General features: G+C 47.7%; 1 protein-coding gene across 1 annotated transcript in view; it reads right to left on the bottom strand.

Annotated features, from left to right (window-relative positions):
• Positions 1 to 11,547, bottom strand: part of LOC102110911 (vasoactive intestinal polypeptide receptor) — a 97,615-nt gene extending 86,068 nt beyond the window's left edge. The window contains exon 1 of the mRNA XM_005527783.3: positions 11,355 to 11,547. Within this exon, the coding sequence (XP_005527840.2) occupies positions 11,355 to 11,423 (69 nt within the window). The 5' untranslated portion in view covers positions 11,424 to 11,547. The remainder of the gene's footprint in view (positions 1 to 11,354) is intronic.
• Positions 11,548 to 15,673: the final 4,126 nt, after the last annotated feature.

The following is a 15,673-nucleotide window of genomic DNA, read 5'->3' as shown; positions in this document are numbered from 1 at the left end:
CTCACTGCTGCAAACCTTCTCACACCCGGCCAAATCCAATCCATCGAGTATACAACACTCCTGCACCAGCACTGGACCCTTACTTTTGAATCATAAAATCCTTAAAGCTGGGAAAGGCCTCTGAGATCACCGAGTCGATCGTAAACCCATCAATGCCATGTCCAGCACTAAACCACGTCCCCAGGCACCACCTTTACACATTTTCTGAACACATCCAGGGAGGGTGATTCCAACACCAACAGGAGCAGCCTGCTCCAAAGCTTGACAACACGCTCAGAGAAGAAATTTTTCCTAACACTTCCACGAAGAAAAAGATGCTTCCATGCCCTGATGTCATCCCGAGTCCACGTGGGTAGGGGGTGAGCACATCATCCCCATGACATCAATTAGCAATGCTAATCCAGCCAAGCATTAATTACAACGCCTTTAGGATGCAGGCAAAAAAACGTGAGAAGAAACAAGGCAAAAGAAAAGTCCCATTTCCAGGCTGGGCTTTAGGCATTCAGCCACAAGACCACCCCCAGCAGAAAGTTCATTTTCAGAGTCTGGAACTGAGCTGAGCTTCCCAGCTTCATCCTAAACTCTCCATCTGTAGCTGAATTCATTGGTTCATCTCCTTCTCCTGCTGGTTGCCCCAGTGGATGCTGTTCCTTGCCTGTACTTTTCCCCAGGCTACTCTGCAAGGGAAATCAGCATTTATTTTTAGGTCCATTGCTCTCTGACTGGTTGGGCTCTCCTCCCAGGGCTGCAATGTATATTTAATACTTGTTTTCAGAGCTGACAGCCCAGGAAGTTTGAGTGGTGAGCTGGCACACACAAGAAATCACTATAAAGGAGAGGAGAGCATCAACCTGCCAAACATTTAAACTTCCCTTCTGGAAAGAGAGACTTGACTCCTCAGCAGTCCCACAGTGGGGAAGGGAGCAAGAATCAAAGACACAGTTGCTGTTTGATGAGGATGATGATGATAGCTTCATTGTGCAATAAAATCCTGTTAGATCTGCAGCAGAGAGGAACAGGAAGGGGACACACGATTACAGCAATTTGCAGAGGAAAAAGAAGTCCACGCTGGAAAAAGGCAGTACAGGAGAGAGAAGTGCACCTGGGCTGCTCAGCATTCCCAGCACGGGGAATGTCCCTGGGAGTGCTGGAGCTCTGGAGGCTTCTGGACAGAGCCAGGGGTCCCACATGAGGGATTCAGCTCAGGTTTGTGATCATTCCTCACTGGAGCTCCCCAAGCCCTCTGCAGCTGGGATTCAGGACTCTGCCCATGGCTCACCACAACCTTCATCCTCTCCCTCATCCCTGTATCCCCAGACAATTCCTGCTGGGATCACAGGTCCTGGCCAGTCCCTGGTCAGACCCAACAGTCCCATGGATTCTTTTCCCTTCCCATCTCTCTTCCCAAAGAGAGTGTTCTTGAGTTACATCAAGGGTCTTCCCTTCAGGAAAACACAATTTTTCCTCAGCCCTTTGCTCTTCCTCCACAGCTCAATTGAACATTTTTGGAAGATTTATCAATAAATCCTGCCTTTGTTTCACCTCTCTGTAACAACAACACTCAGCACACAAATTTGCACAGACAACCAAAGCTTCAGCTTTATAGCTGGGTTTAAAATTATTTCCAGATATTTTCTTCGTCTCTTAAGGCATTTCTGAGGCTCAGGTCAAGTAGACCCAAGGCAGCGAGCTCCAACTCTAATTTCCTTTTCTGTCTACAAAACCATCAGGGCTTGGCTAACACAGTTTAACCACCAGAGATATCTGGCTCTGGGAACAGCTTTCCAGTCAAAGCAGCACAGCAAAAAGGTGGATTTTAACAAAATGAAGGTAAATAACTGTATGGTCAAAATGGGAGTGTTGGCAGACGATTTAAGGAGACAGAAAAGTTGATCCTGCCCCATATCCCCAAGTTTGTAAGACCCAAATGAAATCAACAGTGGAGATGGAAGGCACAAATACACACACCAACACCAGGAGTGCCTTCCTCGTGGTGTATAAATTTAATTATAGTGTAGATCAAGCACTTCCAGAGCACCTTCAGCCTCTGGCAGACACCAACAAGCCATCTCCAAAAGAAGTAGGGACCAAGATGAATGGATATCTAAAAGCAACATCTCAAACCAGTTTTATTAAGTGCCCTTACAGCCCTGATTGACTGCTGATATATGACACATGGTATTTTTTATTAGACCGACTAGCACAGCTAGAGGCAGAAAAAAGCTTTTAAGGCTCTTTACGCCTGGAACCCAGCGAGGAAACTTCCAGCTACGCATTTCATGGGTCTGAAAAAGCTGTTCTGAGTTCTGCCAAGTTCCTTAATTACAGAAATAAAAAGAAAATAACTAAATTACCCAGGCTGGGAGGAGCTGGTGGGGGAGCCCCAGCCCTTTGTGGGGCTGTGGGGATGTGAAGATTTATCACCTCTGCAGCAGCATGGAGCGAGCAGGTGGGAAGGAAACTGTGGCATGACATAAAAATCCACGTTTCCACGGAGTTTGAGGAGTTTAATGCCCAGAAGGGCCATGAATTTAATTTGGGAGCTCGGCTGTAGGTCTGTGGCGTGAAGGATGGGAGCGATGTTTTGCCAAAGGACACCCTCCACAACCAGCACTCTTTGGTTTTGTGTTATCCCAAACATTTTCAGGCTAAATCCACAGCAATGGCTACTCAGCTTTTTTTCCTCTTTTATCCCTCAGGAAGTGTTGCTATACCTGAAAGCACGTATTTTTATATGCATAAATATATATACATATATAAATATCTATTTTATTCGTTCCAATATGAGCTGTTATTTCTCAGGATAAAAACTTTCCTCATCTGCATTGCACACAAACAGCCTAAAGATAAGCCTTTGATACACCCTGTGCTGTGTGAATTCCCTGGAAAGGGAGGAGGGAGAGGGGCAAGGGGGAACAAAGTTTAATTTTGCTGGAGATGCTGCTGAAAACAAAACTGTTTGAACAACTCCTGCACCTCAACCACAAAGCATCATCTCCAGCAGGTGAAAAAAGGCTTTGCAAAGAGAAAATCTGCAAAAACTAAAGTGTCTAAGGAGAGTTGGGGTGCAGAGAAGAGAAGAAAGGGTGGAAAATTTCCTTGGGAGGGATCACTGGTGAGACCCACATGGCTCTGCAGATGTGTTTAATGTTGTATCCCCCCAAAAATGCACTCAGCCTTGCAGTGGACACTTGAGCATGTCAGAAATTCCTCGTGTAGTGCTTGGCCTCCCCTTGGTGCCCTGGAAAGCTGGGAACTCTCTCAGCAGCAGCTTCTCTGCCTCTGAGGATGTCAAGCAAAAAGACAACCTCTTCCTGCTGTGAAAACGGGCTGGAAAAGCCTGATTGTTCTTAAAAGGCAGGATGAAAATGGCAAAAAAACCCCAAATAGATGGATGCAGATGTGGGAGGAAACAAGTGAATTGATTCACTCTTTTGCCATTTGCATTTTGCTTTGGAATGACCCCAGGGCAGCAGGAAAACCCCAGGAACTCCCAGGGAGGGAAACCCAAAGCTCCAGCAAGGGAGCAAAGCAGCCACATCATTCCTTGCTGAACTGTCCCAAATTACATGGGAAAAAAGCAGCCAAAAACCACCAGGACTGAGCCCAGCCACTGATGGTGAGGAGGATGAAGTAGTTTTAGCCACTTTAAACAAGGCACAGGTTCAATCTTCACTCAGGAAACTCCTGAGGGCAGCAAAAGGTGACTTAAAAGTAAAAGAATAAAAGCAAAAAAAGCAGCAAGTACATGTCCCACCTAGCCATGGGCAGGATGAAGGAGTTCCCCTCTCTCCTGACAAATGGATGGGGTAGAAGATACAACAATAATCACATTCACTTAAAATCAGAGGTGGATGTGGCTGTGGCACAATAAAGGTGGCAGAGGTGTAACACCCAGCAGGGTTTGGATCCTGGCCATTTCCAAGCTGAGTGCATAAAAACACTGAGGGTCTGCCTTGAGGTTGCTTTTCATTCTGGTGCAAAAGTGCAGAGCTGTTATGGATAACTTTTTTTGGGGGGTGGTGATCATCACAACCAGTACATTTAATTAGATTTTGTTTCCTTCCTACCTGGCAAGGGGATGTGTTCCTCAAAGTCTGAGCTGCCACTTGGGAGAGATGAAATAAAACCTGTTCTTGGGTAAGGAATAAAGCAGGCAGCAGGGAAAAGCTCAGCATGGAGCAAATTTCCTTCCTTATATATTTTTTTTCCCTTTCACTCTTACACAACACAAGAAACCAGTTTGAGGCTTAAGATCTCTGAAGAGAGGTGTCTGCCAAAGGACTGAAGTGCCACTGTGTCTGTGAGGCTTCAGGAAGGTGCAGAATGAGGTAACTTTAATTTTGGTGTTCACAGCATCAGAGTCCCAGAATCCTACAATGGTTTGAGTTGAGAGGGACCTTAAAGTTCATCTCCTTCCAACCCCTCACCCGCTTCCCTCTCTGCAAAGGGATGATTTGGGGATATTTTTCTACCCCTCCAGTGGCCTGAAAGTGCTCAGCAGCACTGAGCCTGCCTTCAGGGCTGACCCCACAGGAGCTCAGACCACCCTGGGCACCCAGACAGCCACAGAGAAACACAAAATCGGGGTGTCCTGACCTGCCAGGAGAATCCCACCTGCAAGGGAGCTCCCAGGCTGGGCATCTGTGACAGCCAGTGACATCTGTGAGGGCCCTGGGGACACTGCCCAGATGTTGGTTGGGGTCTTTCAGATCACCAGGGATTAGTTGGAACATCTGTTAAACACAGAATCCAGGCTGGAGCCTCAAAGACACCCAATAGATTTCAGCTTTCAAAAGGAGACACCAAGTATTGATATTTTGCCCTCCAGACAAGAATTGTATTTAAATAGATTTTTTTTTTTCCCTGTCCCTCTTGATGGGATGACAGAGATGAGGATGAAAAAAACTGTGGAGCTCATACAGGAGGAGGAACATCCCTGCTGAAAAAAGAACAGGGCCATGGAGATGGTGGCTCAGCAAGCAGAGCTGGGATCCCTGTATTCACTTTCTTTGGCCTCTTCTCCACTTTAAATTCATGCAGATCAATGGAGCCAAGCCATGACAGCCAACAGAGTTTATCAAAAAGACATCACCCACCCTCTTGTCCAGCTCTTTAGTGAAATGTATCAGAAAATAATCCCAATTTGGTTCTGAATTAGAAAATAATCACAATTCTGTGCAAACACTGGAATTTAAATGCCAAGCAGATTTACAGAAGTGTAAATCTCCAGCTCCCAGCAATGCAAACAGTGAAATGGAGAGTTAGGGACTGCCCTGGTGGGAAGAAATCCACCTAATGTGACTAATGGAGGAATTTAAAGCTTTTAATATCTACTGGTGCAGTTGACTGAAAAAGTGACTGTGTTAATTTAAAATACATCAGGGTCTCTTAAATTCTTGTAGAGGAATGGGCCTTTACATGCTGGAAATCCTATATATATATACATATATATATATTTATATATGTATATATATATGTCAGTGCTGGAGATAAGATCTGCCCCAATGAAGAGCCAGTGAAGCAGCACTAATGCGAGCTCTGCAGCCTTAAGCACACATCCCTGCTGCCAGAAACCTCCCGAAATTCACTTCACAAACCACCCAGCTCCAAATGACCCAGCTGAGGGCTGATGCCAGCCCCAGCCAGGGCTGCACCGACCCCGGGGCACCCTCCTGGCACCCACAGCTCTGGGGGCAAAAGGCAGCAGAGACAAAGGCTGTGACAGCGAGGAAACCTCACATCTGCCTGCTCCTCCTCACCTCTCCTGCTCGCTCCCAGCAGGTCAGGTCCTGTTCACAGGTGCTGTTTCTATTTGTGCAGATTGGCAATTATTAAACATAAGCTATTATAGCTCTCCCCTCCTTAGGGTTTATGCTGGTTCCAAGTGGTTTGTGGCAGAGCTACAGCCAAGGAGGATGCCCCTAATAAAGCTGAAGTTTTGGGATGGAAAGTATTTGTGATGTATTAACAGCATCTTCATCAGAAGGAAAGTTTGAAGCTTTTTTTTTTTTTTTACACCTTCAGGAGCTTTTAGGTTTTCCAGCAGTGCTGAAGCAGCCTGGCATTGCCCCATTTAACAAATAAATGGGTTTTATTTATAACCAATGGTTCTGGGGAGCTCATCCCCTCCTCAAAAATCCCCTCCTCAAAACCTCCCCCCGGGCACTTCCTGAGGAATGAACACTCCCTGCATCCCGGGAAAGGTGAAGGTTGTGTCCAGAGAGATGAACCAGCCCAGAGAAATGAATTCCCAGAGAAAGGGAATGGTGACAAAAAGGCTGTTCAGGTGGGGAGCAGCCTCCTCCAGCAGGGCAGGACCTCCCTGCCATGACAGGAGCTGTGGGAGCTCTGGGTGGATGAGGTCTGGCTGCTCATGCCTGGCCCTCTCATAAACCAAAAGCTTTGTGTTTTCTTCCACTGCAGCCCTCTGAGATCTCATTTTCAAAGGCAAAAGCGTCTCCCCTCTTGGCTCAGGTCCCACCCAGCTGAAGCTGTGGGAGCTTGTGACTTCTGGAAAACATCTGGGAGCACGGAAGGGAGGGAGCAGTGGAGAAGCTGCACTCAGCACTCACAAGGGGAAACCAAACCCATGCCATGGCACAGGCCAGTCTGTGTGTCTGTCCATCCAGCCCCTCCTGCTCTGGGCTCTCCACTCACCTCCAGCTCATTCTGGCTGTGGTTTTGGCCCCACAAAACCATATTTAGGGATTTTTTTTTCTTGGCTGCATTTCTTAGATTTTGATTCTTGCAAAGGACTTTCCTCTTCTTTCCAACACAGAAGAAAGCTGATGAGAGCAGGGAGTGGGGATACATTTAATCCCACAGCCTTTCCCAGGCATTGGAAAACCACAAATCCATGTCCCCTGAGGCAGGGTGGTGCAGCAGGGACCCCATTTACAGCAGAGAAGTGACACTGCCCCACTGGTGCTGACCTGCTCTGAGGACAGGGTGTGACCTCTTGTGTTCCTAAACCCAGCTGAATCCTGCTCCCCACCAAAGCCTGACTTTGAGTTTTTATTCTGCACGGATAATCTGAGCCCTTTCCTGAATTTCAGCCACTCGGGGTGTGGCAAATCTCCTCCGAGTGCACTCAGGTCTGGCTTAAAAAAGATCATCAAATCTTGGGTCTTGTTGATCTCCACAGTGTCTGGTGCCAATAAATGGGACACTTGGATCTCCCCCCTGTCCCTCTTCCCTCTGTTCCAAGAGATTTGTGTCTACATTCTAGCCCAAACAGCAGAAAATTCCCAGTCCTCCCAGGCTATCAGCATATCATGTGGAAGATTGATTTTGACAAGTCACCAGTCTCTCCAGTTGTTTCTGCTGGAGACCATCTGGTAAAGGCAAAAAGCTCTCTGGTTTTTTTCCCCTTTTTTTCCCCCTGAAAATGAATATGAACTCTGCATGTTTGCCATTCCTAAGGCAGCCTGGCAGCTGAAGCAGCTCTCTCCTGACACGGTCTCACCACTCACCCTTTCTTAAATGTGCAGAGCATCCCCCTGCTCTGCATCCCCTGACTGCCCCGACCCCTCTTTGGAAAGCCAAGTGTGAGGAGAGAAAAAACCCGCCCAACAAAGTCACTGAGAAGCACTGAGAATGAGAACAAAATGTTTTGTCAGCCTCATGAGCCACCACAGGACAAAATACAACTCCCCTGAATTTGCATTTCTACCTGGAGCAGCGCTCTGGCTCTCACTGCTGGTACAACAGCAGAAGCTTGGAACCAGGATATTTTTAAAGTGCTGTAAAAATGGGGGGAAAGCACCTCCCCACCCAAAATTCACAACCCAGACAGCCTTCCCTGTCCATGGTCCCACCTGCCTCCTGATGCTGAGTGTCTGGTGAAAGTCCCTCTTTTTAAATTACACCCTGCTGGACTCAGCCCATCACAATTCCTGGCTGGTTGTCCGGAGTTTCCCTGCTGGAGACAGACCCCTGGCTTGTGGGGAGGATGTAATAATGATGGTGTGAATGCTGGAGTAAAACACAGCTTGAAACAGCTTTAGATATTTTCCCTAGCACGTTTCTTCCCCTCAGGTACTGTTTCCCCCCTCCTTGTTTTACCATTTTGCCTTTTTATGCCCTAAATAAGAGCTCCCACAATATTATTATTGCTGATTATGTGCCCTATCTCAAAACTTTCAGCGTTATAGAGAGGCAGAGAGGCTTTCAGAGCTACCCAGACACAGGGCTGGGCAACTGGTTCTCCTGAATAAAGTCAGTCATGCATTTATACAAGCATAAATGGAATAAATCATACACCCAGTGATACACTCGGGATTTGTGGCCAGGCCTTTGTTAAACACGTGTTGTTATTGCTAAAGGATCTTTGTGCTGGATGCAGGAACTGGGCTGGAGGATTCCAGTGACTACCTTGTGTTTCAGCCAAAAGCAGTGATTGTTTAAAGTGTATTTATGTCACTTCACAGATTCTCAATCAATGACAAGAGGAAGGAGATAGAGACACAGCTGAAGTGCTTGTCCCGTGAGCTCAGATTGCGCTGATTTTCCACACTGATCACATTTCCAGCATTTGCACTCGGACTAATGAAGAACCAGATCTGAGTTGTTCTATTCTTTTCCATCACAAACCTACTTTAAGGCTGGAACAGAGCAAAACTCTGAAGAAAAGCACAAATTGCACCAGATGGGCAGATCTGGCTAATTCAAGGAGCTTGAAATCCAAAGGCACGTGGAATCCACCAACTGCTTCAAATTATCCACATCTCATGTTCTAGACAAACACTGGGAGGGGGAAAAAAAAGTGTCTAATTTCTAGCTCTTCAGGCAAATTATCTTAATTACACCCCTAAAACCAACACAGAAGAACCTAAAAGGGATTATTGTGCATTTACACCACGTCAACACTTTTATTCCAACTTTTCAAAGGTGCCCCTGGCAGGAGGGCAGGACTTTGGTGAGCGTGGCCTGATGAATTGCAGCAAATGAGATCTGCTGAGAGGTGAAAGTTTATAACAGCAATTAGAAACCACATGGCTGCAACAGTTTTATGGCACTGAACTTGTTGATCAGCCACTTGTTCAGAGTTTTTTTTTCCCCCCCCAAGGACGTACCAATAAAAATTATCACAATAAATTAAACGAACAAAACCCAAACCAACAGAGATCTGCTGAGCCATCACAGCTCCCAGAGCCAGGTTATGATTGCAGAGCTGATTTTTGCTTTAAAAATCAGCATCAAATCCCAGGTTTAAACTGAGAAACAAAGCAGGGATTTTCTCCAGCACTGAGGCAGCTCAGTATTAGTCACCTTGCAGATCAGTGCTGATAAGGAGCATGTGAATCTTTTTAACCCACCAGTGTGAACCAGATCCCAGGAACATTAACAACAACAGAATAATAAAAGGGTTGGAAAGGAAGCAGTTACAGTCTGTGCCTCGTGCTGCCCCAAAGCTTTAGGGGTTTGTGCTTATTGGTGGCAACCCAAGAGCATCACCCCCAGCCTGATCCTGCCACCCCTCGCAGGGTGAGCTTCAGCAGCCGTGCGACCTCACCCTCTGCAGGATCCGGCCCCAGAGGAGCTCCTCATGCCAACAATCTTTAAAGAAATGGGAATTTTGCCAAGGGCTTCAGTGGAAGCAAGAACTGGAGCAGCTCCAGCAGCTGATGAGAACGCTGCCCCCTTCTCCTTTCCCCAGCCCCAGCCCTGGACACATGGGCTATTTCGGATCTTCCCTAAAGCAAGCTCTGTAGAATTCCAAGAACTGATTGCCTGGTCATGTTTTTTTCAGTACTTAAATCCATTTTCCCAACCTGTTCATCCTCTAAGAAAGTCTTTGGCAATGCAGATGGGTGGGTGGCTCATGGTGACAGCCAAAAAAAAACTTGCAATTAAATCCATTTGTTTCATTTTTCTGTGGGACAAGGGGAGAAGAAAGGGGAGAAGAAAAAGGAGACAAGTGATGCACTGACACATCTGGGTTAACTTCCACTCTCTGAGGCTCAGCTTGGTTGATCTGACTCTGCTTTATGACCAGGCTGATGATGTTCTGAGCAACTGGTCTACTGAAACCCGTCCTGTCCATAGGGCTTTGGAATCAGATATTTATTTCCAACCATTCTACAATTCTGTGATGTCTCTGCAACCACAGCCACTGTCACCAGCCCAGCAGAGCAAACACAGGTGACTTGCAACCAAGAACCCACGGTACAAGCCTGTTCTGGTGGGCTACCTCAGGGTCCCCAGCCCTACAGGATGCTGGGGAGGCAGCTGCACCTTCCAGAGGGAAAACAGCTCTGGGGAAGGTTACAGGTGAGAGGAGAGGGACACTCAGCACAGCCAGCACCAGATCTCTCCCCAAGCTCAGTCTGCTAAATTAAATCCGGTCTCGTAACAAATCAAACACTGTGAGGAAACGAGCTGCGAGAAGAAAGCTTCAGCGAAATCAGAGAACTGCAGACTCCCTGAATGGTCTGGGCTGGAAGGGACCTTAAAGATCGTCCAGTTCCACCCCGTGCCATGGGCAGGGACACCTTTCCCTGGAGCGGGGAGCTCAGATAAGCGTGCAGAAGCCGTGCCCGGTGCCTGCTGGCACGGAGGATCAGCTCTGCTGGCACGTGTGGCTCTGTGTGTGTGTGCACAGGCACACACAGCAGCAGGAGACACAAACCCCCTTTGCTCAGCCTGCCCCGGCACTGTCCCCATCACCGACCCGACGGCGGGGAAATCACACCCAGGATGGACCCGGCATCCCAGACACATCCCTGCCCCCGGCTCTGGAGCGCTGGGAAGCGGAGCTTTGCCCAACTTCTCGTGGGCAGCTGCGGGGAGAGCCCATCCCCGAGCCCCAGAGCCCCCTGCCCATCCCCGAGCCCCGGAGCCCCCTGCCCATCCCCGAGCTCCGGAGCCCCCTGCCCATCCCCGAGCCCCCTGCCCATCCCCGAGCCCCGGAGCCCCCTGCCCATCCCCGAGCCCCGGAGCCCCCTGCCCATCCCCGAACCCCGGAGCCCCCTGCCCATCCCCGAACCCCGGAGCCCCCTGCCCAGTCCCCTCGGGAACTCTCATCCCGTTATCCCCAGGCTCGGGGCGAGCCCTGCAAGGACTCTTCGAGCTCCTGAATAGAAACCGAAGCAAACCGAAAGCCGGCAAACCTGAATGACAGCGAAACCGGGAGCGGGTTGTGAAATAAAACGCTAAAATCCCGAATGGAATTCCTCCAGCTCCGAGGGCTCCGCTCCCTCGCCAAGGGGACGCGCACCTGAGCCTAAGGGCAAACCGAGCGGCCCCTATTTCCCAGCTTAGCAGGGCACAGGAGCACATCCACCTGCCCTCAGCCGACAGCGCTCCCAAAGTTGCCCGAAGTTGTCGCAAAGCTCCCCCGGGTCACTCACCGCGGCCAGCAGGCAGCCGAGCAGCGGCACCGCGCCGGGCAGCGCCGAGCCCCGCAGCCAGCCCCGCATCCTGCCCGGCTCCCGGCGGCACGGACACGGACACGGCAGCGGCAGCAGGCACAGCGGCAGCGGCAGCAGGCACAGCAGGAGCAGGAGGAGAAGGAGGAGGCAGCGGCACGGAGCCCGCTCCGCTCGGCAGAGCGCCCGCACCGCCCCCGGCACCGCCCCCGCCCGCCCAGGTACGGCCCGGGAGCGGCTCTGCCCGGAGCCCCGGCTCCTTCCCCCGCTCTGCACCGCTGCCTTCCTCCCCCTTCCTTCTTACACGGCTTCTTTGGACCTCTATTCATTTTCCTTTCCCCCTTTTTTCCTCTTCTTTCTCCTGTTTTTCCTCCTTTCCTACTTCCCTTCTCTTCCCTCCTCTTCATTTTCCCCCCTTTATCTTTTTCCATTCTCACCTTTCTTTTAATTTTCTATTTCTTCTTTTCCTCCATCTTCCTCCTCTCTTCCCCCTTTCTCTCCTATTTCCAACATTTCCTTTTCACTATTTCCCCCTTTCCTCTCTCTTCCCTTTGTACTTTGTCTCTCTTTTCATCTTTATTTTCCCCCCCTTCTGTCCCCTTTTTTATTTTTCTTTCCCATTTCCCCCTTGTTCTCTATTTTTCACTATTTACTCCTTTCCTTTTCCTTTTCCTTTCCCCTTTTCCTCTTTTCCTTTTCCTTCCCCCTTTTTTTCCTTCCCCCTGTTGTTCCTTCCCCCTTTTTTTTCTTCCCCCTTTTTTTTCCTTCCCCCTTTTTTTCCTTCCCCCTTTTTTTCCTTCCCCCTTTTTTTCCTTCCCCCTTTTTTTCCTTCCCCCTTTTTTTCCTTCCCCCTTTTTTTTCCTTCCCCCTTTTTTTCCTTCCCCCTTTTTTTCCTTCCCCCTTTTTTTCCTTCCCCCTTTTTTTCCTTCCCCCTTTTTTTCCTTCCCCCTTTTTTTCCTTCCCCCTTTTTTTCCTTCTCCCTTTTTTTCCTTCCCCCTTTTTTTCCTTCCCCCTTTTTTTCCTTCCCCCTTTTTTTCCTTCCCCCTTTTTTTCCTTCCCCCTTTTTTTCCTTCCCCCTTTTTTTCCTTCCCCCTTTTTTTCCTTCCCCCTTTTTTTCCTTCCCCCTTTTTTTCCTTCCCCCTTTTTTTCCTTCCCCCTTTTTTTCCTTCCCCCTTTTTTTCCTTCCCCCTTTTTTTCCTTCCCCCTTTTTTTCCTTCCCCCTTTTTTTCCTTCCCCCTTTTTTTCCTTCCCCCTTTTTTTCCTTCCCCCTTTTTTTCCTCTCCCCTTTTTTTCCTTCACCCTTTTTTTCCTTCCCCCTTTTTTTCCTTCCCCCTTTTTTTCCTTCCCCCTTTTTTTCCTTCCCCCTTTTTTTCCTTCCCCCTTTTTTTCCTTCCCCCTTTTCCTTCCTTCCCCCTCTCCTTTCCTTTCCACTTTAGGGAATATGACCCAGCACTGCTGGGAAGGGAATAATTGATTGAGGCATTTGGGTTCCTCTGAAATAACTGCTTGGTAAGAAGTGGTTAATGGGCCAGAAATCCCAGCCCAATTCAGTGATCTGTACATATATTTTCCCCTGAAAAAGAACAATTCCATGTTGTCGGTCACTGACATGGAATTTCTGGATTTCTCAGTTTGGAAGAACAGCTCAAGACCAGGCTGACCTTCATTTTTTAATAAAAACGTGAAAATCTTTCCTCTTTCCAGCACACTGGGCAGCATTTAATTTAATTTTAAAGGGCAATGCTCCCTTCAACTCAAGACAAGCCTCGGGTCTAAGCTTGCTTTAGTGTAGAAAGCCAAACAAGCCCTATAAATAAAGGTAAAAATAGAAAAATAATACCCTCCTCACTTTTCCTTTCTCCCTAGCCCTGCTAGATTTTCAGGCTCCAACAGATGGACAGATCTGTTGTCTTGTGAACCACCTGCCAAAGAAAAAAACAAAATCCTCGAGGAAAGAAAACAAAATCCTCATACTTGGGAGGCCCCTGAGACAGCTCCCTAATTCCAGGCTCTTCAATTTACTGCCACAACCAGGAAAGATGCCATTTTTAAGTTAAAGGTTTAATGGTTAAAAATCCAAAGTTATATCCAGCCTTTAGCTGTTATTAAACCATCCACTTTTTAAAGATACCCTGCAAAGGGTGAGAAAAAAAACAGTTTAGTGTCTTTTCTCCTCACTTTTATGGAAAGACATGTGAATTTATTGGTATTGAAAATATTTTTCCCTTTTTTTTTTTTTTTGCATTTGATATGAAAAATCCCTATCCTCTCCCTTGTTTCTCATCATAGGCCTGATGGTGGCCTATAATTGCCATTGTAAAAAGAGGGACAAGATGTTAATTGCCTCAATTAGTTGTACAGAGGTTTGAACATCTAGCAAAGCTATATAAAGCTCAGTTTGGATCTTAAAATGATGGGGGCAGAGCTGATTAGCTGGTCACTGCATCCCCCCACTAATTACAGCCACTCTGGGCTTCCATTTATTAATGAAGCCTGAATGCTTTCAAGTAACCTGTTAAGGATAAATTCTGGGGGGAAGGAAGAGGGGAGCAAGTTATTGGCAGGTTCTGCTTTTTTGATTCTTTGTGGAGAGGAAATCTGAAGGATTTGTGATTTTACAGGAGAAGTCTGAAGCACATTTTGCTCTGTGGACCGTGGTGGATCGAGGTCCTGTGAATTTGCTGTGTTGAGGGTATGGAAATTTTGAAGAAAAAACCCTCTTGTGATCCTGCTGGTCCTCAGGGATCAGAAGGGCTGGGTGCAGCTGGGTTTAATTCTTGATTAAAACCAATTCAGCTCTCAAGTCTGGTCCTGTTCAACAAGAACTGCCACAGATTCACAAACAGTTTGTTTTCAACACCATAAATCTGGTTGCATTCAATGAAGGAGGAGAGACACAGTCCAGTGACTGATCCTGAGCAAACAGTGCTGTTTCCCCCCCTTTTTTTTTCTTTCTTCTTCATATTTAATTTTATCCAGACTCCTCCTATACCATAATTTCTGGCCTTGCCAAAGGGGTGGAACAATCACGTGTTACAGGTGGGGTTTTGTTGTCTGCAGTCTGCATGTGAGGCAGGCTGGGTCTTCATTTGCATCCTGAGGGGTGTGGAAGTTAATATGCAACTGAGTATTAATGAGGGGCTTGGCTACTTCCAGTTAGAAATTACAGTGAATACAACAGGTAAAATAAACACTTTGGTCCTCCTCCACCCTTCTGTGCCTCACTGAACCAACATCAGGCTGTGGGACCTCTGCCTCCCTCCAGACATCATCCTGTTGTTACTCCTTGCTCAGGCCAGGTGCAAGATAAAACAGGGGCATGCTCACGTTTTTCTCATCAGTTCTTCACCATATTCAGGTAGCTCTCTAAAAAATCTGATCATTTCTTACAAGGCAGCGAGTGAACTCCACAGGGTTGGGAGAAATCTGCTTGTTTGGTTTTGAACCCACCTGCTGCTCTTTTCATCCCATGCCCCCCGATCTTACACTGCCAGTGTCAGTGTAGCCACATACCCTCCTCCATGTGGCTAAAGGATTTGTGTCAGTGCAGACTGAAAAGCCCCAAACTCTCTGGAATCCCACGCTTGGAGCCTGTGCCGTGCCTTTGGCATCTTTTTTTGCCCTCTTCTCATCCCTGTGTATCCTCTTTAAAAAAACAGTGGGAGCCTGAACAAAATGTTGGTGGGTTTATGGCATGGTCTGGAGCTGGTTGTGGTTTAAACCTCCATTTCTGCCTAGGATGGGTGGGAACAGGAGAATTCCCAGTTATTAAGCTGAATTTCTCAAGTATTACCATTCCAAGATGTATTTCCCCCAAAGCATGGCTCAGTTCTGAGCTGCTGCAGTTCAGCTTCCATTTCTCTCTGCTGGAAGGAGCTTGGTGCTCACCTCACTGTGATTCCATCCAACACCTCCCTGCAAAAGTCCTTCCCAAGCTTCGGGGCTGTGAGGGGAGGCTGGAAGGTGGCAGCTGCTTGGTGTTGAACAGGCTCTCAGGTAATAAGTTGATACTTCAGCCTAGAAAGTGATTTTTTCCCTGATCTCAGATGTGAACAATTCAAGAAAGCCTTGATCTAGTTCCTCTTCACATCAGCAGCAGCACAGATACCTCAGTGATCACTGTCTTGGGCTGCTGCATCTTCTCTGTGCCTGCCTTTCTTCATTAGCATTATTTGACCCCCTTCCTCAAATGTAATTAACATTTGTGCTGTGGCATCCTTCACAAAATGCCTTATCTCTCTGGGAGCTGCTTGGGGGAAATTTCTGACAAATATAAGAAATTTTGGTGGACACCAATGGCA

Source organism: Pseudopodoces humilis, chromosome 1, assembly GCF_049639895.1.
Source record: "Pseudopodoces humilis isolate 2021_Gansu_Grassland_sample_001 chromosome 1, ASM4963989v1, whole genome shotgun sequence".
In the NCBI taxonomy this organism is placed as follows: Eukaryota; Metazoa; Chordata; class Aves; order Passeriformes; family Paridae; genus Pseudopodoces; species Pseudopodoces humilis.
Note: the sequence above shows the minus strand (reverse complement) of the source record. Positions and strands in the feature narration are given on the sequence as shown.